Source organism: Loxodonta africana, chromosome 10 (genome assembly GCF_030014295.1).
Source record: "Loxodonta africana isolate mLoxAfr1 chromosome 10, mLoxAfr1.hap2, whole genome shotgun sequence".
Classification (NCBI taxonomy): domain Eukaryota; kingdom Metazoa; phylum Chordata; class Mammalia; order Proboscidea; family Elephantidae; genus Loxodonta; species Loxodonta africana.
This window is the reverse complement of record NC_087351.1, coordinates 30,246,470-30,269,215: the sequence shown is the minus strand read 5'-3', so window position 1 is coordinate 30,269,215 and position 22,746 is coordinate 30,246,470. Positions and strand designations below refer to the sequence as shown.

At 43.0% G+C, this 22,746-nt stretch overlaps 1 protein-coding gene across 1 annotated transcript; it reads right to left on the bottom strand.

The window, feature by feature from the left end:
* Window positions 1–933: 933 nt before the first annotated feature.
* Window positions 934–2,047, bottom strand: LOC100672957 (ribonuclease K6). Its single transcript, XM_003421603.4, has 2 exons — window positions 1,840–2,047; window positions 934–1,461 (listed from the first exon to the last, which is right to left on the bottom strand). The coding sequence occupies exon 2, from the start codon at window positions 1,454–1,456 to the stop codon at window positions 992–994; it is 465 nt and encodes a 154-aa protein (XP_003421651.1). The 5' UTR covers window positions 1,457–1,461; window positions 1,840–2,047; the 3' UTR covers window positions 934–991.
* Window positions 2,048–22,746: the final 20,699 nt, after the last annotated feature.

Below are 22,746 nucleotides of genomic sequence, written 5' to 3'. Positions count from 1 at the left end.
TATTAGGTTGCCTTCTCCAAGAGTTTCTGGAAATTTCCAGGTACTACTTAAATGCTACATAAATCTATTCTGGAGGCCAATGCATGTTATCTGAAGATCCCCTTCCCTGAGGCTTCTGCTACTTTCCTACCCTGGTTCATACCAAATGCTATCACAGACCCTTCCCTTCACTCCCCCACAGACTTTACTTCAAGACTTTGACACTATAAAATGTAAATGCAACACAGTTTAAAGCTGAATAGTATTGAGATCCTCTGGGTGAGTTTGAACTACCCACCTTTCGGTTATTCCCGAGTGTTGAATCGTTGCACCACCAGGGTTCCCTTGGTGCTACTTCTGCCTTCTATTTAAAATAATACCTGATTAAATATAGAAACAAACAGAAAAGATCTGGGACCCTTTGGTTGCCAGTGGCAGAATCTGTGTGAAAATTTTCATCAGATCCCTATAAGGGATCAGTGCCACCTCCATACAAAGACAGTGGTTTCAAGGGAAATGTGTAAATCTGTGAGCAGAGTTGAAGGAGCAGAGGACTGTCTTGCTCCAAAGTCCCAGAAGAGGCAGGGGTGAGGAAGTGGCAGAGACCCCGGGGAATTAATGAAATTCAAAATTTGTCTAAGGACCTAAGACCAAAATAGTTTCTCTTTGAGTATTGGCAAATGCAAGCCTAGATAAGAAAGTAGCAGCATGAAAAGATTCCAAACACACTCTCGCTCCTTAGAATGCAGCAGAAAAAGGTTTTATTGCTGTGAATACAGTGTAACAAAGCTTGCCCTCTTTCTATTGCCTTCCTTCAAAACACACAGAGATCCAAAAGAGAGAGAAATTATTTCTCTTGGTCCCAACTTTGGTCTGGTATCCTGAGCACTCTAATTCTTCCAATACATTTCTTCTTCTTCTGTAGGAACCAGGGAAAGAGAGAGAAGAAAAGAAAAAGCAGAAGAGATCCTAAGAGCACCTGTGCCAAGTGAGAGGAAAACTGATAGAAAACTTAAATGATCTTATCTAAGTGCACAGGAACTAACGGATAGGGAGGGTCTCCCGTCTGAGGGGGATCACAGGCAACAATGAAGGACTTGTATAGGGCAGCATTCTTGTAGGTGCATTTAGGATACTTTCCTGCAGTGAGTCTGCAATGAGTAATGTTAACAGGGTTTTGGCTCTGGTGACAGTTGTTCAGTCCATTCTTGCAGGTGATGTTTGTCAAGTTACAGACAGCAGTCACGTTCTGGAAGGAGTCATGCAGAAAGGTATTTACAGGCTTACAGTGCTGGATATAATTGTTTACACCCCGCATTCCTTGATTGCATAGGAGAGGACTTGGCTGTAAATGCTGGATTTCAAACCATTCAGCCTTGGTCAAATTCTGAGGTACAGCAAAAAGCGGATGCATCGGCCCCCATAATCCCAGCAGCAATAGGAGGTGAGGAAAGTGTCCCAGAAGATCTAGCACCATCTTTCCTGGGTAGAGAAAAGGAAGATAATATTAATAGTAGAAGTAATAAGAGGAAAACGATTAATTGTAACCACTTGGATGTTAGTATTTGTCTTTAAGATTTTATAGCTCTTTTTTTTCTAAGCCATCTTCTTTCTCACTTGAGTCTCACAATACTATGAAGAACCTGAAGCCCAGTGAGGAGGAATAGGAGATAAACAGACCTTTCCTCTGATTGGCAGACTCCCTTTTTCTCTTTGTCCTGTATTCACATATTCAGTGGCCTCTGTGCCAAAACCCTGGTCCCTTCCCTCTTCACGTTCTGAGGTGTTCACCTTTGATCTAGCTGACCTTGATCGCCCACCTTGCCTTTCTCTCCCCAGCCTAGAGCCTTCTCCACTCACCAGGTCTCTGTGTTGGGGTCCTACTGAGGATGGAAGCAGTCCTTAGTCTCAGGCTCAGAGGCCTTTGTGTGTCTTTCTTCTCTACGACCTGTCAGAGCTACCCATGTAGGGCAGAGGAAGAAGGGTTTTAAGCCTCTGGAAAGAGAAACCCAGGGCGTGGCAGAGGAACTTCTTGTGCAGAGCATAGAAAAGACTTTCCGACTTTCAAAACTGCTTTCTTAAGTGGTATCAACATTACTGTAACATCAGAAAAATAAGCCCATTTTAAGAAACCACATGACCCAAAACTCACAATTTTAAGGAACAAATGACTTCCTGATATCGGTTGAGTGCTTCCTTCATAACATCAGGCTTTTGTTCTTTAAAGCTCTATGATTTCACTTCCTTAGGAGAAAATATACCATGCTACTCTTATGTAATAACTGCCACCTCCTTGTCAATGTTGTGAGTTCAACAATAGACTTGAGTGAGTTATTCATTTATGCATACATTTATTGGGTCTGGTACTGGCCTACTCAGATTTAGGCATTCAAGATTTGATGAGACAGGTAAGTAGACAATTACAATGTACACGAATAAATATAGATAGAAGGTACAGTCATGATAGAGGAAATCCCAGGTGACGAGGTGGAGGGGAAGGCTTATCAGAGGGCACACAACACCTGCACTAAGTTTTGAGGAAATCAGAAAGAAGCTAGCCAGTGAAGAGGGTGATGAGTGCACTCTAAAACGAAGGGACTATATGTGAAGAGACCCAGAAACATGAAGAAGAGCAAATTTAAGGGATGTGGCTCTTGAACCTGTTCCTAACTTTCCATTAATACTGCTAATCCTTGTATTTAGAACCTCATCACCTCATGAGGGGTCCCTGGTACCTCAGTGCTTAAGTCTTTGGCTGCTAACCAAAAGGTCAGCAGTTCTAATCCACCAGCCGCTCCTTGGAAACTCTATGGGGCAGTTTTACTCTGTCCTTTTTTTTTTATAGAGTAGCTCGGAGTTGGAATCCACTCACTGGCAAACTTTTTTTTTTTTTGCTGGAGGTACCTCATGAGAGCTCACATAAAAGTCTCCTATGTGGACTCCCTGACTCTAGCCTTTTTGCTTCCAATCCATTTTACATATTACTTCAAGACTAGTCTTCCCAGAGCATAGATTTGAACATAGGACAAAGTGGAGACTTTATCCCAGGTATCAGGTAGAAGCCTAGCCTTGGAAATTAGGGCATTTTGCCAAAATGCTTTTAATGGCTCCAATTATCTACAGGATAAAAGTTGATGGCTGTTAGCCTGGCACTCATATACCCTATGCTACAGTCACAGTCAGGTGTAGTAGGTCAGTCCCTCCTCTCTGCAGTTCCACAACTTGATAGTACCTCAAGTCCGCTACAACAGAAAAACATTATCAAGTTTGCCATGCCCCTGGGCAAGGATCCTCAACCCTGGTCTCACACCAGAAATTGCCTACGGAACTTAGAAAATGTCAGTATGCCTCCCAGACCTACTGAATCAGAATCTTGGGGAGCGAGGTATTTGCATGTCTCTGTATAATAAGCTCCACAGGTGATTCTGTGGTTGAGAACCATTGTTCTTGGCTGACACTGGCTATCACTAGATGCCCTAGTTTCCAAGGGTGGGCTTCTACCTGATACCTGGGATAAAGTCTCCACTTTGTCCTGGTTCAAGTAGGTGGATTCCTGCTTTGTTTCCCTGAGTTAGGAGTAGGGCAGATGGAGGAGGGCATGAACAAGGGAGCCTATCTCTCATCTCTCTCTGAAATTTTCCCCAACTCAGAATCTCCTGAGTAGGGAATGGACTCTGTTGGTTGACTTGGTCCTTGTTCTAGCACTACAGTACTGAAGCAAGTTAAGGGCATCTGGGATGTGTGTCTTATAGGATATCTGTTCAGACACACTGCTTCCCTTCCAAATCCTGTTAAGGATTTAGGCCTAAGTCCTACTTTTTGATCTATACCTTTTCCTAGACCTTTTATATGTTTGCTGACTGCATATCAGAATATACCCTTTTCTGGCCTGCTGAGCTTCTTCTGTGTCTAGCAGCTGGCCAGTGAGTGGCCAGAACAGTGACTCAGAGGCTGGCACTATGTGATGAACTACAAGTTTCTTTGTGAGGTTTAGTTTCTGCAGAGCTGAAGCACTGATACTCCAAAGGGCCCCACTGGTCAATTTAGGAATGGGATATCTTTGTGTATGTGTGTGTGTGTGTGTGCGCGCGCTTTAGGTGAAAGTTACAGCTGAAGTTAATTTCTCCTAGAAAAATATATACGCATGCTCTTCTGTGACACTAGTTGCAATCTCCGGATTTCTCCCCCTTTCCAATCTGGGCTTCCTGTGTCCATCCAACCAGTTGCTGTCCCTTCCTGCCTTCTCATCCTGCCTCTGGACCGGAGCTGCCCCTTTGGTCTTCTGTATAAGCTTGAACTAAGAAGCACACTCTTTATGAGTATTATTTTATGTTTTATAGTCCTGTCTGATCTTTGTGAAGAGCGGGCTTTGGGAATGATTTTAGTTCTGTGTTGACAGAGCATCCATCTTCTAGGGTTCTTACAGTCTCAGCCAGACCATTAAGTCTAGTCTTTTTATGTGAATTTGAGTTCTCCTCCACGGTTTTCTTCTGCTCCTTCAGGGACTCTCTGTTGTGTTCCCTGTCACGGCAGTCATTGGTGGTAGCTGGGCACCAGATTGTTCTTCTCGTGTCAGGCCAATGGAGTCTCTGGTTTATGTGGCCCTTTTGTCTCTTGGGCTAAGATTTTCCTTGTGTCTTTGGTGTTCTTCATTCTCCTTTGCTCCAAGTGGGTTGGGACAAATTCATGCATCTTAGACGGCCTTTCACAAGCTTTTAAGACTCCAGATGCCAATCACCAAAGTGGGATGTAGAACATTTTCTTCATAAACTTTGGTATTCCAATTGACCTAGATGTGCCCTGTGATAATCATTTTTTGTCCAATTGCTAGGTCATGCTAATTCTTACCACTCCCTCCTTCCTTTCCACAATAATCTTGAGAAGCTACATGTAGTTCCTTGTAGAAATCATAATTTTCCATCTTCTGAGGGGAAAAATTATCCAAGACTTGTAAATGAGGAAAAGTAATTACCAGTTGTCCTTTCATCTGGAGTGCTGGGGGTAGTCTAGCAGACCACTGGGGATTAACAGACTCTGTAGAGGTATGCATCCTTTTTTTTTTTAAATTGCGGTAAATATATACGTAACAAAACATTTGTCGTTTCAACATTCTTTACATGTACAATTCAGTGACATTAATGATGCTTACCATGTTCTTCAACCATCACCAATACCTGTTTCCAATTTTTTTTTATCACCCTTAACAGAAGCTCAGTATCTCCTAAGCAATAAGTCCTCCTTTCCCCTTCCTCCTCCTCACCCCTGGAAACCATTAATAAACTTAAGTCTCTTTACCAAAAAAAAAAAAAAATCCATTGCAGTCGAATCAATTCCGACTGATAGTGACCCTAGAGGACAGAGTAGGACTGTCCCATAGGGTTTTCAAGGAGCTGCTGGTAGATTCAAACTGCCCACCTTCTTGTTAGCAGCCATAGCTCTTAACTACTGTGCCACCAGAGCTCTGAGTCTCTATACACTTGTCTATTCTAGGTATTTCATAGAAGTGGGATCATACAATATTTGCCCCTTTCTGACTGAATTATTTCACTCAGCATAATGTTTTAAAGGTTTATCCATGTTGTAACATGTATCAGGGTTTCATGTGTGTTTTATGGCTAATATTCCATTGTCATGCTGAATAGGCTTAGTGGAGCTTCCAGGAGATGGAGTAGGAAGAAAGGCTTGGTGATCTACTTCTGAAAATTATTCATTGAAAACCCTATGACTCACAACTGTCTGATGAGCAACTGATTATGGGGATGGCACAGGACCAGGCAGGGATCATTCCATTATGCATGGGGTTGCCATGATTTGGGGACAACTTGACAGCAACTGGTTAAAGAACTTTCATGTTTCATTTAGAATAGGCACCTAGTGTGGATTGCAGATCTCAAAAAATTGGATGGTGTCATTTTTTGGCATGATCATACTGCTCATCCTGAGAATCACAAACATTGCAATTATATTAGGGAATGTTGGTCGCAAGCAACCCACGCTAGTTTGAGTTAATTTAAGGAGAAAAATTTTAAGTGGTTCTGGAAGTGGGAGAGATTACACTATGAAAAAATAGAGATGAATAATCAGTTTCTCGAAATAAGTGAAAGTCAAGAAGCTTGGGCACTTGAGCTGAAGAGCAGGGCCTCATGGGCATGAATCTGCTTGAACTGTTATTTTTGGGTTTGTTTGCTTATTTTTTTGTCTATCCTTGCATCACTGCTTCGGATTCAGACTCCCAGGAGTGAGTCTAGTTAGTCCCTCTTGGGTCTCTTGGCCACCGCTTGGCTCAGTAGACCAGACTGAGAACCTTGACGGCAGCCCCCCCAATACTGCACACAAAAAAGGAAAGAAAGATGGTTCCTCAAGTGAAACAAATAGGTATCTGAATAAGTGGAAGTGGATGCTGGGAAGGTCGCGGTAACACAAAGCTATTACATGGATTGTCCTTGAAATACGTACATCCTCCTATACTGTTTTGAGCCACCTGCTAACCCTGTAATAAAAAACAACTTTTAAAAAGTTTTCAAAATGAGCTATTTTTGGAAACCTACATTTTGAAGCAATATTTGCTAAGTGAGAAAAACAGTCAGTATTCCCTACATGTAAATTGATAATTGATGGAAAATTACTGGATTATCATCAATCTCTTGTGAGTTTGTTTGGTTATAGATGACTTCTGCTTATCCCCAGGTGCTCTAAGAAATCTCAAAGCTGAGGAACCATCCTTGGAATGTGATGGCCCAACCTAGATTCACTGGCCAGAGTTTTATAAAGATGTGCCACCACCTAAATGCAAGTATTAATATTTTGGTCCTGTTTGTAATTATTTCAAGGCTAGAGTCATTCAACATTGCAGGAGGCTGAAGAACACAAGGGATTTTAATGTTTAACATTTTCCCGCCCCCTACCTGCCCTGCCCTAGGCAAAATTATAAGAATCGAGTGTTTCTCTGAATTCTCCACTCTCTTGATCCTTCTCTCCGCCCATCGTTATGGGTTAATTTTTGTCCCTAAAAAGATACATTCAAGTCCTAAGCTCTGGTACCTGTGAATGTAACCTTATTTGGAAATAGTCTTTGCAGAGGCAATTAGCTAACATGAAGTCACAGTAGAGAGTGCCTGAATCCAAAATGCCGGGTGTCCTTATAAAAAGAAGAGAGGAGGACTGACACACAGAGACAGACAGACAGAGAAGACAGCCATGTGAAGGCAGAAGACAGAAGCCATGGAACGCCCGGGACCACTAGAAGCTAAAGAGGCAAGAAAGGATTCTTCCTCTAGAGCCTACAGAGAGATCATATCCTTGCAGGCACCTTGTTTTCAGACTGCTATCCTCCAGAACTAAGAGAGAATAAATTTCTACTGTTTTCAACCACCCAGTTTGTGGTACTATGTTATGGTAACCCAAGGAAACGAATACAACCACTTAGCAAACAAAATTTTCGCTATCTCTATTTAATTGCCTTCAGAGCCTTTCCTTCTATTTAGTTCCTCTTCCCTCCAACAATATTAACAACTTGAAGTCCCATTCTTGAGGAGTGTTGAATTGTAAAGTACTCCCACCCTACAATATTGCCCTCCCAAGTGAAAATGGATATTACCAGATGAATTCATTTGTGCTCTTGACTTCTACTTTATGTTTTCACCCCCAGAAAACATAATGCCTTAAATCATCTAAAATGCATGTGGCTCCTTAGAGAGGTTTTAATGAAACAGTTCAGTAGGGAGCTCTGCCCTTCTGTGGCTGCTGGAAAAGGGGCTCTTTTTGACTCTGGAAGTTTATAGCTTCCTCACAGAATAACAGCCTACTGTTTTTTATATTAGAAATTCCTACGCTCTTAAACCAGAGAGAACAGATGAGGGGTGGACACTTGCCATGTTTCTTTTTTCAAAAGCCAAAATTAAAGTATCAAGTCAAAGGATGGGAAAAGAAGAAAACCAATTTTGACTAAGCACCTACTATGAACCAGGAACTAAGCTACATATTGCACACTCGATCAGCTCTGCCCAATCCCAACCTCAATCTAAATGGAACTCAGCATGTCCCCACAATCTATGCCTAGCACACTACCTGGTCACAACTTGTGCCCAGCTTAGCACATAAACATTCACATACTCGTCATAAACATAAAATATATCACACACAGTAGAAACACGCATATAACACACCTTAAAGCTACACAGAGCACAACTCACATCCAAGCATAATCTATAGCACACCCATAGCACCTATACCAATAACACAACACATACTCTCACTTATCACATACAAATGTCACACATATTGGGATGGTAAAGTTTTTACAAGGAAGAGAAGATTATGTGACTTGGGTAGGCATAAGTAGAGTTAACATTAGGAAATGTCCTGGGCTAGTCAAGAAGAGATGCCATGAGTTGAATCTTGAAAAAAAATGTAGGACTAAATCAGGCCAAAGAGGACAGAAGGGTATTTCAGGGAAATTTATGCTGTAAAGAAACAGTGTGATGCATAACTCTAAGTACTTTGAAAATGTTGATAAGTAAATCACAAAGTGGAGAGTGGCAAGGGCTATTGGTGTAGGCAGGGCCCACCACTTGGGCCCAGATCCACTTACTAAAACCTAGGGAGGTGGGTAGACTTTCTAGGGATCAATAAACTCTAGCACCCGCATGTCCTCTATGCTGTCAACACACCCTTTCATGCTACAATGGAATTCAATGTGGCTGTAGCTCCTTTTCACTCTGTAGCTATAACTGAAATTCTTCCTTTTACAACTGAGTATTTTGAAGGGTTGCTGGGTCCAAAAATACACATTTCCGTACTCTTCTCTCCAGGTCTTAAAACAAGTATTCTCACTTTTGTGCTATGTGTGTAGAGGAAGATGTGAGGGTTCTTTTCTTTCAGGCCCTCTATTTCCCTCATGAGGACATCACATCTGTAATGCTTGAATTCCAGGCTTGGCCTCAGGTGGTGCTGTTTCATGAACTGCTTCCGGGAGAGGTTCTGGCCATGCATGAGCTGCCCCCACAGAAGGAATAGTAGGAGCAAGATAGGGCCCACGATGTTTACAGAAGATGCCATCTCAGTCACCAGGGCCACCTGCAGGTGTACAAGGAAGAGAGAAGAAAGCATTATCTAGACACTGCCCTGAGAGCCCAGCTCCACCTTAAAATCCCTTTCCCTGCCAAGACAGACCCTTGGGCCCAATTCCACTATTTGGTTCCCAGCCTAGAACATGCAAAGTCTCATTAGAAAGTCAAGTCTTTGAGAACTGAAAGCAGGCTGTAGTCTGAGTCAGCCAAGCACAACATTGTAAAAAACAGATATTTATTTTGAGAATTGCAAACATTTCCTGCCTGTCCTCTCTTGCACCTGACCAATTGCCCTCCAGCTAGCGCCTTTTAACCCTCCAGATCAACTCCCAGCAGAGTGTGTGTCCAAAAGAGAATGGCATTTTAAGCTTTGTGTTTTTGAAGTGCAAAGGCTTGTCAACTTTTAAGGGAAACAGCCCACTAAACCCACTGCCCTCAAGTAGATTCCAACTTATACCGAGCCTATAGGACAGAGTAGAACTGCCCTATAGAGTTTTCAAGGAGCGCGTGGTGGATTCGAACAGCTGATCTGTTGGTTAGCAGCCATAGCACTTAACTACTATGCCACCAGGGTTTCCAAGGGAAATAGAAGATGAGTAAATGTTTGGTATATGTTTTCTGGGCCAGAAGATTTCAGTTCCCTGCAATCACATCCCAGGTTGCAATTACACTACTCTGCATAATTGTGGTTAGCCACTCTCAACTTCCTTCTATCACTTCCCCAAAGCATATGAATAATGAAACACAGTGTCACTTCTAACTACTCACATCCCTTCTCAGGGTCCATTTTCCCTGATTATCATCGTTATAAATGATCTTGGCTTCTCGGAGGTGTCTGTTGAGAATGCCTTCATGAAAGACTGTAGTTTTGGAATATCACTCTGACCAGTCAAGTGCCAAGACTGCAACTGCCCTCACAGGAGCTGCTCTAGCAGAAGTGTGGCCTGTAAAGTTGTTGCCAAAAGCCTTCCCTTAGACCAGCCCCTCTGTGCTACTATGTGAAGTGTACCGAGCTCTAGGGAAACTCTAACCTGAGTCTCAAATCTCTGAGCATCAGTGCCCTCAAATGGGCCTAATCATCGCTCCCTCAGAGACCTGTGAGAATCTAATGAGATGCATCTATGTCAGGCACAGAAACAGGGGTAGGCACTTTCTCCTTTGTGAAATCCTGCCCCTGGTCATTAAGGGCCCAAACAGGAAGAGGACAACAGAATTCAGGCTGCTCCACTGAAGGCTGTAGGGAGTGCCTGTACCAGTAGGATTAATGCTGGATTACATTCAGTCCTTTGCTTCCTACCAGTTGGATTATTTTCCATTCTTAAGTTTACCATCTAAAAGTTAAGTCAAGACCCTGGTTGCTTTCCAGTATTCCTGAGTCTTTCCCTCAAGCATCTTTAGCATCAAATTTTCCAACTTACCCTATTCAGATTTTCAAGTCACTGATCCTTGTGGGGATTAGTACATAAATCTGAAGAATAGAGTCTTTTTCTGTTTCCTCTTTTTAGAACCCAAGAGGTCTGCAGAAGTGAAGAAAGGAATAACAGTGGGAGCAGAGAGCTCCAGCTGATTGAAGTGAGTGCCTGGGAAATGGAGAGAGCAGTCTCCCTATGTGAACCCATTCCTATACCTTCTCATGTAGAACAGGTCTGTTCACTCTGATAATAGCCCGGGGCAAGGGTGTCAGACATCAAAGATTGACTCCTGGGCACAAAAGAGTTGCAACACTTTAGGAAATGGTGATCCTGAAGAGGGCCTATCTGGACTTGTTAGGAGAGAATTAAAGATCTGGCTGCTAAGCTTACTTCCTGACAAAATTCTCCAAGTCCATCTGAGTGGCAACTCCACCCTTGAGACCAAGGTAGCTCTGCTTTCTGTGTTCCTTGTCTCTTCAGCTTCTGTTTCCTACCTCCTTGGCCTCTAGGCCCCTCAGGCCTCTCCACCTGTCTGCCCTGCTGGGGCAAGTGTTCCAAAGCTCTGTAGCTCTGCCAATAAGTGCCTGGAGGCACCCACTCTGCCAGTGAACTTTGGCTGAAAGGCACTCACTTTCCTTCTCCATAGGCTGGCAATCCCAGCTCTACCAATAAGTGCCCAGAGGTATGCCACTCTGCCAGGAAGCCTCCTGCTCAAAGGCATTCAGCCCTCTTGCTCCTGGATCTGCTCCAGCACTGTCTGGTGCTGGTCTCCTGGTTCTGCTGACTTGGCTGGTGCCTATTATCCCTTTTTTCCCTCCAGTTTCTTCCATTTCTAATGGAAATGTCTAGCTTCTGCCTGTTCCAACATTGTACTTTGAAAGCAGATAACTTGTATTCTATATTTGACAGATGAAGAGGAAGTTTTGGATTTTGGACTTGGCGTTAAGACTTCTGCTATGATATGATGAGGTGAATAGTTTTTACATTATTCAAGGACATGAATTTTGTGAGGCCAAGGGGTGGAATATCATGGATTGAATTGTATTCCCCCAAAATATGTGTCAAATTGGCTAGTCCATGATTCCCAGTATTTTGTGACTCTCCACCCTTTTGTCACCTGAGGTGATTTTCCTATGTGTTGTAAATCCTGCCTCTATGATGTTAACGAGGGGGGATTGGCAGCAGTTATGTTAATGAGGCAGGGCTCAATCTACAAGATTAGGTTCTGTTTTAAACAGATCTTTTCTGAGATATCAAAGACAGAAGCAAGCAGAGAGGCTGGGTGTGGGGGGAAGGCAGGAGGGCAAACTTCATTACCAGGAAGAAAGCAGGGCCAGTGTTTCCTGAGCCAAGAAGCCCCCAGAGAAGGGGAAGATTGATGACAAGATCTTCCTCCAGAGCTCACAGAGAGAGAAAGCCTTCTGCTAGAGATAGCACCCTCAGTTTGGACTTCTAGACTAGATAGTATAAATTTGTTTCTTTGAGCCATTCACTTATGGTAATTTTGTTATAGCAGCAATAGATGACTAAGACAGGGCCATACTCTAGTCTCTTAGAACCTTTTCCTTTTTTTTATCTGTCACCCAAAATTGAGCACAGCAGTCACAGAACTCTAGGAGTTAGTGGTTCTGAACAATTTATTTAGAGTAAATAAATTTCTTATTATCGCTTCACCCCTATTGGCCATTGGTCTTTTCCTTCCTTCTGAAAAGTAAAACTTTACAGTGCAAAGGTTCAAAAAATCATGGCTAGGCCATGATTCCCAGTATTGTGTGATTGTCCACCATTTTGTCATCTGATGTCACTTTCTTATGTGCTGTAAAACCTACCTCTAGGTATATTGATACATGTAAGCTGGGCTTATAAAAACTTCACATTTTCCACCACATCAAAGATTCTGCTTTAGGTATGGCTAACATCTGTCTCTCTCCCAACCCCACAGCATCTTCCTACAGAGTCAAATTCCCTTTTCAAATTTAGAATTCCTGACAGGGGCAGATTACCCAGTAAGAAAGGGAAGCACAGGCTTATTTGTGCTTACTCATTAACATGTAGTGCACAACTTCACATGGATTTCACCATATTTTCAATGATCTTTGATGTGGTAAACCCATGTGAAACTGTTTGCTACAGGTTAGCAAATAAGTACAATAAGCCCATGCCTATCTTCTTTATTGGATAATGCACCCCTGCCTTGTGCGAACCAAGAAGACATATAGGCATGAGTAAAAGTAAGTTTAGCCTTGGGCATTAGGGAGCAGCAGAAAGTCCTGGAAGCTCTCAAAATTAGTGAGATATATCCCCATCTCCTTTCACATGGAAGCTAGTTAGCTGTTTATAATTAAGAAAACTAGATGGATAAGGTTGACTGTACTTTGAGGAGGCAGCGCTTCCCCAGTCATCTTTTCAGTGCCTTCCATCCTGGGGGGGCTCATCTTCCACCACTATATCAGACAAAGTTCTGCTGCTATTCATAAGGTTTTCACTGGCTAATGCTTTTCAGAAGTAGGCTGCCAGGTCCTTCTTCCTAGTCTGTCTTAGTCTGCCTCCTAAAAGTAGAGTTGACCTTAATGAGATGGATGGAGTAAGCTTTCAGGATCTTCATTTGCTGATGCGGCATGACTCAAAATGAGAAGAAACAGCTGCAAACATCCATTAATAATCGGAACCTGGAATGTAGGAAGTATGAACCTAGAAAAATTGGAAATCGTCAAAAATGAAATGGAAAGCATAAACATCAATATCTTAGGCATTAGTGAGCTGAAATGGACTAATATTGGCCATTTTGAATAGGACAATCATATAGTCTACTATGCTGGGAATGACAGCTTGAAGAGGTATGGTGTATTCATCCTCAAAAAGAACTTTTCAAGGTCTGTCCTGAAGTACAAAGCTGTCAGTGATAGGATAATATCTCTAGGCCCACAAGGAAGACCAGTTAATACGACTATTATTCAAATTTACACACCAAACACTAGGGCCAAAGATGAAGAAATAGAAGATTTTTATCAGCAGCTACAGTCTGAAATTGACCGAACATGCAGTCAAGATGCATTGATAATTACTGGTGATTGGAATGCGAAAGTTGCAAACAAAGAAGAAGGATCAGTAGTTGGATAATATGCCCATGGTGATAGAAACAATGAGGGAGATCCAAGGATAGAATTTTGCAAGACCAATGACTTCTTCATTGCAAATACCTTCTTTCACGAGCAGAAATGGCAACTATACACGTGGACCTCGCCAGATGGAACACACAGAACTCAAATTGACTACGTCTGTGGAAAGAAACGATAGAAAAGCTCAATATCATCAGTCAGAACAAGGCCAGGGGCCAACTGTGGAGCAGACCATCAATTGCTCATATGCAAGTTCAAGCTGAAACTGAAGAAAATCAGAGCAAGTCCACGAGAGCCAAAATATGACCTTGAGTATATCCCACCTGGATTTACATACCATTTCAAGAACATATTTGACGCATTGAACACGAGTGACCGAAGACCAGACAAGTTGTGGAATGACATCAAGTACATCATACATGAAGAAAGCAAGAGGTCACTGAAAAGAAAGGAAAGAAAGAAAAGACCAAGATGGATGGCAGAGGAGACTCTGAAACTTGCTCTTGAGCATCGAGCAGCGAAACCAAAAGGAAGAACTGATGAAGTAAAAGAACCGAACAGAAGATTTCAAAGGGTATCTCCAGAAGATAAAGTAAAGTTTTATAATGACATATGCAAAGAGCTGGAGATGGAAAACCAAAAGGGAAGAACACGCTCGGAGTTTCTCAAGCTGAAAGAACTGAAGACAAAATTCAAGCCTAGAGTTGCAATAGTGAAGGATTCCGTGGGGAAAATATTAAAGGACGCAGGAAGCATCGGAAAAAAAAGGAAGGAATACACAGAGTCATTATACCATAAAGAATTAGTCGATGTTCAACCATTTCAAGAGGTGGCATATGATCAGGAACCGATGGTGCTGAAGGAAGAAGTCCAAGCTGCTCTGAAGACATTGGTGAAAAACAAGGCTCCAGGAATTGATGGAGTATCCACTGAGATGTTTCAACAAACAGATGCAGCACTGGAGGTACTCACTTGTCTATGCCAAGAAATATGGAAGACAGCTTCCTGGCCAACTGACTGGAAGAGATCCATATTTATGCCTATTCCCAAGAAAGGTGATCCAACCGAATGTGGAAACTATAGAACAATATCATTAATATCATGCACAAGCAAAATTTTGTGAAGATCATTCAAAATCTGCTGCAACAGTATATCAACAGGGAACTGCCAGAAATTCAGGCCAGTTTCAGAAGAGGATGTGGAACCAGGGATATCATTGCTGATGTCAGATGGATCCTGGCTCAAAGCAGAGAATACCACAAGGATGTTTACCTGCATTTTATTGACTATGCAAAGGCATTTGACGGTGTGGATCGTAACAAACTATGAATAACATTGCGAAGAATGGGAATTCCAGAACACTTAATTGTGGTCATGAGGAATCTTTCCACAGATCAAGAGGCAGTTGTTCAGACAGAACAAGGGCATACTGATTGGTTTGAAGTCAGGAAAGGTGTGCGTCAGGGTTGTGTTCTTTCACCGTACCTATTCAATCTGTATGCTGAGGAAATAATCCAAGAAGCTGGACTATAAGAAGAAGAACGGGGGATCAGGATCGGGTGAAGATTCATTAACAACCTGAGTTATGCAGATGACACAACCTCGCTTGCTGAAAATGAAGAGGACTCGAAGCACTTACTAATGAAGATGAAAGACCATCGCCTTAAGTATGGATTGTACCTTGACATAAAGAAAACAAAAGCCCTCACAACTGGACCAATGAGCAACATCATTAGAAGCAGAGAAAAGATGGAAGTTGTCAAGGGTTTCATTTTACTTGGATCCAAAATCAACAGCCATAGAAACAGCAGTCAAGAAATCAAAAGAAGCATTGCTTTGGGTAAATCTGATGCAAAGGACCTCTTGAAAGTGTTGAAGAGCCAAGATGTCACCCTGAAGACTAAGGTGTACCTGACTCAAGCCATGGTATTTTCAATGGCATCATATGCGTGTGAAGGCTGGACAATGAATAAGGAAGACCGAAGACTGGACGCTTTTGAATTGTGGTCTTGCTGAAGAATATTGAATATACCACGGACTGCCAAAAGAACAAACAAACCTGTCTTAGAAGAAGGGCATTGAGAATGCTCCTTAGAGGCAAGGATGGCGAGACTGCGTCTTACATACTTTGGACATGCTGTCAGCAGGGATCAGTCCCTGGAGAAGGACATCATGCTGGGCAGAGTACAGGGTCAGCGGAAAAAAGAAAGACCCTCAAGGAGGTGGATTGACCCAGTAACTTCAACAATGAGCTCAAGCATAACAACAATTGTAAGGATGGCCCAGGACCAAGCAGTGTTTCGTTCTGTTGTGCATACGGTCGCTATGAGTCGGAAGGAACTGGAGGGCACCTAACAACAACAACAACAACAGATGGGTAAGATGCCTAGAAGCTGTGAGAGCTCTTTGTAGAAGCTGTGTGCTGTTGTGAAATGTTAAAAAGAAAAAATAAAACAAAACAAAAAGACCAACCTTATCACTTACTACTTGTGTGATTCAGAGCAAATTACTTATGCTCTGTCTGGGCTCAGATTCTCCACTGATACACCAGAAATAGGTTCTCACTCCAGGTTTTGTAGATGTATGTAAAGCTCTGGCAGCACAGTAGATGCTCACTACTCACCCAACCCCCATATCTTCCTTGGCAGCTACTACAACATAAGCACCTCAACGTAACAGGTGAAATTGACCCAAGGATCTAAGGGTCAGAAACCTTGATTTTTTTGTAAGCTGACAATTTTATAGTGATTATATCCCTCATGTTTATTACCTTGTTGTTTCCTCAGCAGTTATAGCAGTCTTGGAAAGAGCCAGCCCTTCTCAGCTTTGTCAAGAAGAATCAAGAGAAAAAAATCTCCTGTCATTTCGGCCCCCTGAGTCTAGGCGGCCCAGCGCCCTCTGCCGGCCAGTGTGATGGAGGCCAGGGGAACCGGGCCCAGGAGGCAAAGCCGCCAAGGCAGGAGGGTGGTGGAGGGAGCGGGGGTCCTGGATTTGCCCCTCCTCCGTGACCCCAACCTCCCGAAAGCAGCTCCTTCCCACAAGGATCTACATAACGACCTTCTTTCCTCCATCCCCGGTCGTACCCGTGTGTTTTTCCAACTAATTACTTTAGAATTCTGCTAATCACCTAGCTCTTTCTTGCCTAGAGGTATGGGTTGCCTTGTAGTGAAAACCCAGAGCCCTCTGGTATATGAAAGTTAAATAGTCTGAGCTCTTCAAAGCAAAATGCCAAACTCTTTCCAAAACTCTGGGTCTGAAGTGGGCAGATGTAATAAGCAATGACTATAAAATAGAAGAGAAGATAAAAAGGATGACAGGACCCCAGGAAAAGCTTTCCTCCTGCGGAGAGGAGGGATTTCTGTACAAACCAGCACCAAATGTCATACTTTGAGATGAGGTTACCTTGTTCTGAGTTTGCCTTTGTTTTTTAGGAAGTTCCTGGGACTTCCTAAAGGCTAAAGAATTGGTAGATAATGTATGTTAATCAGATGCTACTTGCATTATTTTTATCAAGGGGGGACCTCATACCAAGTGTCATCAACACCATTTAGCCCTACGCAGTGAGAATACAATTTCAGACACCGTTATCAAGCTATTGTCTCAAAGGAGGAGGACAATCAATATTTAGACTGATCGAAGCCAAAGCTTTCTCCCACTACATTTCACAACAGGAAGAGCTGCGGGAGAACTCCAGGAAGAAAGCCAGAGCTAGAAGAAGAGGAGACAATTTCAGCATGAGAGATGCAACCCTTTGGGTGCAGTATCAGAGCCATGGTTTCCCCAACCGTGGCACACCTGGCAGTACCTTGAACACTGCACTGGAAGTGGGAGACCTGAGGCTGCTTTCTGCTTCTGCAACCAATACTGTCTGACCTTGGGACCGCTTTGGTCCTCAGTCTCCTCATGTGTGTAATGGGAGGACTGGACAAAGATGGAAGCTCTTCTCCATTGCTTGTGTCCTTCCATTCCCTGAGTTCAAGGAAAATATCTATATCTTTTCCATGTTGATGTTCCATGTCGTTTGCGTGACATTCAAAGCACTTCTATTCTGGCCAAAATTTTTCTGTGTCGTCCTCTGCCTCTTCCTAGTAAAAGCCACATAAAGAAACTTGATGTTTTCCAAACACACAATGCTTTGTGATGTGTCTGGTTCTCCTATGGATTGCCCTTTCTCCATCCAGAATGGGGGAAAAAAACTATTTAGCCTTATATGTCGTCCGCAAGGTGATTTTTTTCTGTGAAAACTCTGATTTCCCCCATCCCACACCTTTCCGCCTATTGTTTCCTAACAGTTCTGTCTTTTCCTCTAAAACCTAACCAAACCCACTGCTGTCGAGTCGATTCCAACTCATAGCGAGCCTATAGGACAGAGTAGAACTGCCCAACAGGGTTTCCAAGGAGCGCCTGGGGGATTTGAACTGCTGGCCCTTTGGTTAGCAGCTGTAGCACTTAACCAGTATGCTACCAGGCTTTCCATTTCATGCTACCCAGTGCCGTGGAGTTGATTCCGACTCATAACGACCCTAAAAGACAGAGGTGAACTGCCCCATAGAGTTTCCAAGGAGTGCCTGGTGGATTCAAACTGCCAACTCTTTGGTTAGCAGCTGTAGCACTTAACCAGTCTGCCACCAGGGTTTCCATTTGCATGCTAGAGGGTGGGAAATTAGCCTAATAAAAAATCAGGCACTTGCTACTTCGGTTTAGTGGCTGTGTTAAATATGGCCCCTCCTATAACTAAAAAAGAGGCAAAATGCCCGGTTTGCCTCTGGATTTTGGAGGCAACATATCCCTCATTTGAGTGTGCTACTCTGGCCTGTTTTTCAAGTGACTGGAAAAGCTGCTAATTTTGAGTGAATCCTAGAACAAGAGAAGGCTCTGCAATAGGTTCATGCTTCTGTGCAAGACTCTTGGCCACTTAGGCCATACGATCAGGCTGATCCAATGGCTCCTGAAGTGTCAGTGACAATAAATATGCAGTTTGGAGTCCTTGGCAGGCCCCTATTGGTGAATCATAGTGCAAACCGTCACAGTTTGGGAGAAAAGCTCTGCCATCCTCTGAAGATAACTAGTCTGCTTCTGAGAAAGAGGTTTTGGCTTGTTCCTGGGCCTTAGTAGAGATTGAACGCTTAACCATGGGATACCATGTCACTATGCGGTCTGGGCTGCCCATCATGAACTGGGTGTTGTCTGATCCACAGAGTCACAAAGGTGGATGTGCAGAGCACAACTCCATTATTAAATGGAAGTGGTATATACAAGATCAAGCTGGAGCAGGCCCTGAATGCACAAGTAAGTTACATTATGAAGTGGCCCAAATGCCCATGGTCCCCACTCCTGTCACATTACCTTCTGTCATGGGTTGAATTGTGTCCTCCAAAAATATCCGTCAACTGAGTTGTATCAAGATTCTCAGTATTGTGTGGTTGTCCACCATTTCATGTGCTTGTCCACCGTTTTATGTGATTTGTCTATGTGTTGTAAATCCTATTGCTATGATGAAATGAGATGGATGAGTGGCAGTTATATTGATGATATATATAAGATTAGATAGTGTCTTAAGCCAATCTCTTTGAGATATAAAAGAAAGAAGAGAGCAGAGAGACAGAGGGTCCTCATACCACCAAGAAAGCAGTGCCAGGAGCAGAGGGCATCCTTCGGACCTGAGGTTCCTGTGATGAGATGCTCCCAGACCAAGGGAAGACTAATGACAAGGACCTTCCTTCAAAGCCAACAGAGAAAGCATTCCCCTGGAGCTGACAGCCTGAATTTGGGCTTGTAGCCTATGACATTATGAGAGAGTAAACTTCTCTTTGTTAAAGGCATCCACTTGTGGGATTTGTGTTATAGCGGCAGTAGATGATTCAGACACCTTCTTTCAGTCTGCACCTGTGACCTCATGGGGACTTCCTTAATATCAGTTGGCTGAGGAGGACAACACTCATGCCCGTTTTACAGGCGGTTCTGCATGCTATGCAAACACCACTCAGAAGTGTACAGTGACAGCAAAGCAGCCCTATCCTGGTATCTCCCTGAAGGAAAGTGGTGAAGCGAAATCCTCCCAACGGGCAGAACTTCAAGCAGAGTGCCTAGTTGTTTCTTTTGCTTGGAAGGTGAGATGACCAGATGTGGGATTGTGTACTGATTCATGGGCTGTGGCCAAAGATCTGGCTGGATGATCAAGGACTTGGGTGGAACATAATTGGAAAATTGGTGATGAGGAGGTATGGGAAGAGGAATGTGGATAGAGCTCTCTGAATGGGCCATAGACGTGAAGATATTTGTGTCTCATGTGAAAGCTCACCAAAGGATGACCTCAGCAGACAAGGGTTTTAACAATCGAGTGGTTAGGAAGACAAGCTCTGTGGATACTAGTAAGCATTATTCTCCTGCCACTCCCGTCATTGCCCAATGGGCTCATGAACAAAGTGGCCATGGTGCCAGGCACATAGGTTATGCATGCACTCAACAACATGGACTTCCACTCACCAAGGCCAGCTTGGCTACAGCTGCTGCTGTGTGCCCAATGTGCCAGCACCAGAGGCTAACACTGAGTCTTCGATATAGTAGTAATCCTAGAGGGAACCATCCAGCAACCTGGTAGAAGGTTGATTTTACTGGATCACTTCCATTATGGAAAGGGCAGTGTTTTGTTCTTCCTGGAATAGACACTTACTCTGGATACAAAGTTGCCTTCCTGCATGCAATGCTTCTGTCAAAACTGCCATCTGTGGGTTTGTAGAATGCCTTATCCATCGTCAATGTATGCTACACATCATTGCCTCAGATCAAGAAACTTAGTTCACAGCCAACGAAGTGCAGCAATGGGTCCATATCATGGAATTCACTGGTTGTACCATGTTCCGCATCATCCTGAAGCAGCTGGGTTGATAGAACAATGGAATGGCTTCCTGAAGATACAATTACACTGCGCCGTAGGTGGCAATACCTTCCAGGGTTGGAGAAATGTTGTCCTGGAGGCTCTATATGCTCTAAACCAGTGTCCAACATATGGTACTGTTTCTCACATAGCCAGAATTCAGAGTTCCAGAAATCAAGTGGTATAAATGGGAGTGGCACCACTCACTACTACCCCTAGTGACCTGTTCACAAGATTTTTGCTTCCTGTCCCCTTGACCTTATGCTCTTCAGGTCTAGAGGTCTTAGCACCAAAGGGAGGAATGCTCCCACCAGAAGACACAACACTGATTCCGTTGAAATGGAAGTTAAGAACACTACCCAGCCGCTTTGGGCTCCTCATGCCTCTGGCAAAGAAGGGAGTTACTGTATTGGCTGGTGTGATTGATCCTGATAAGCGAGGGGAAATTGGGTTGATATTTCCTAAGGGAGGTAAAGAAAGTATGTGTGCAATGCAGGAGGTCCCTTATGACATCTCTTAGTACTACCATGCCCTGTGATTAAAGTCAGTGAAAAATTACAACAACTCAATTCTGACATGACTACTAATGGCCCAGTCTCTTTAGGAATGAAGGCTTGGGTCACCCCACTAGGCAAACAACCATGACCTGCTGAAATGGCTGCTGAGGGCAAAGGGAATATGGAATGTGTGTTGGAAGATAGTGTGAATACAGGGTATGATCACGTGACCAGCAGCAGAAACAAGAATTGTGATTTTTTTTATTTCTTCCATGTTTTTGTATATGTGTATGAATGCATGTATATATATGAATGCATGTTATATACTATATATACAGCAAATATCTTTGTTTTCTTCCTTCCTTTATTTCATTACTTAGTATAAAATATGTTAACACAGTTAGTACATTTGCGGTTGTATGCATGTTAGTTGTGTCATATTGGGCACAAGTATGACTTTATAGTTGTCTTTATTTAGAGATTATGTACAGTTCAAGGAGATGTGCACATATGCCAAGTTGACAAAGGGTGTACTGTGATGATTAGGGCTATGTATAACTTGGCTAGGCCATGATTCCCAGTGGTTGGGCAGATATGCAATCATCCTTCATTTTGCAATATCATGTGAGCAGCCAATCAGTTGAAAAAGGCATTTCCTTGGGTGTGTGGTCTGCATCCAATATATGCAAATGTTCTGGCAGAGCTCGCCCTCTCTGGGTCCTGTTTTGGACTCGTCATCCTCTGACCTCCAGTTCATGGGACTTGAGATAGGAGCCTGCCTTCTGACCCCCACAACCACATGATTTGGGAGAAGCCTCCAGCTTGATGTCTGACCCACAAATTTGAGACTTCTCAGCCTCCATAACTGAGTGAGCCATTTCCTTGAAATCTCTCTCTCTCTCTGTTTCACTGGTATTGCTTCTCTGGGGAACTCAGCCTAAGACAACCTGTAATAGGTCAGTTTTAACCAGGGAGTGGCCTAAGTGCAGGAAAGCAGTAGGCCAACTATGAGCTGCTTGCAAGGAAGGAAGAGCTAGAGGTGGTGAAAAGTGGTGTTCATTTCTTCAGCTTAACCATTGCCCTGGCCCCTTTCACTTCCTATATAAATCAGACTTTAAAAGTTTATCTTATTAAAAAAAAATTGGAACCGTCCTCCATTGCTGGTGAGATTGTGAAATGGCACAACTACCATGGAAAACAATTTGGCAGTTCCTCAAAAAGTTAAATATAGATTTACTGTATGATCCAGCAATTCCACTCCTAGGTATATATCCAAAAGAACTGAAAGCAAGAATGCAAACAGAACCTTGTATACCAAGGTTCGTTGTAGCAGTATTCACAATAGCCAAAAGCTAAAAACTACCTAAATGTTCATCAATGAGTGAATGGATAAAGAAAATGTGGTACGTTTTACTCAGACATAAAGAGAAATGAAGCCCTACTACATGCTACATCATGGATGAACCCTGAAAACATTATGCTGATTGAAATAAGTCAGTCATAATGGGACAAATAGCATATGGTTCCATTTATATGAAACATCTAGCATCAGCAAGGGTATAGAGACCAAATTTTTTAGTGGTTACCAGAGGCAGGGAGAAGGGGCGGGAAAAGGGGACTCATGGCTTAGGGGACACTGAACTTCTGTTAAGGGTAATGGGAAATTTGGGGAATGGTGATGGTTGGACAACATGATAAACATAACTAATTCCACTAAATTGTACGCCTGAACAATGTTGAAACTGCAAATGATTTATTACATATATATTTACAACAATAACAAAAAAAATTGCA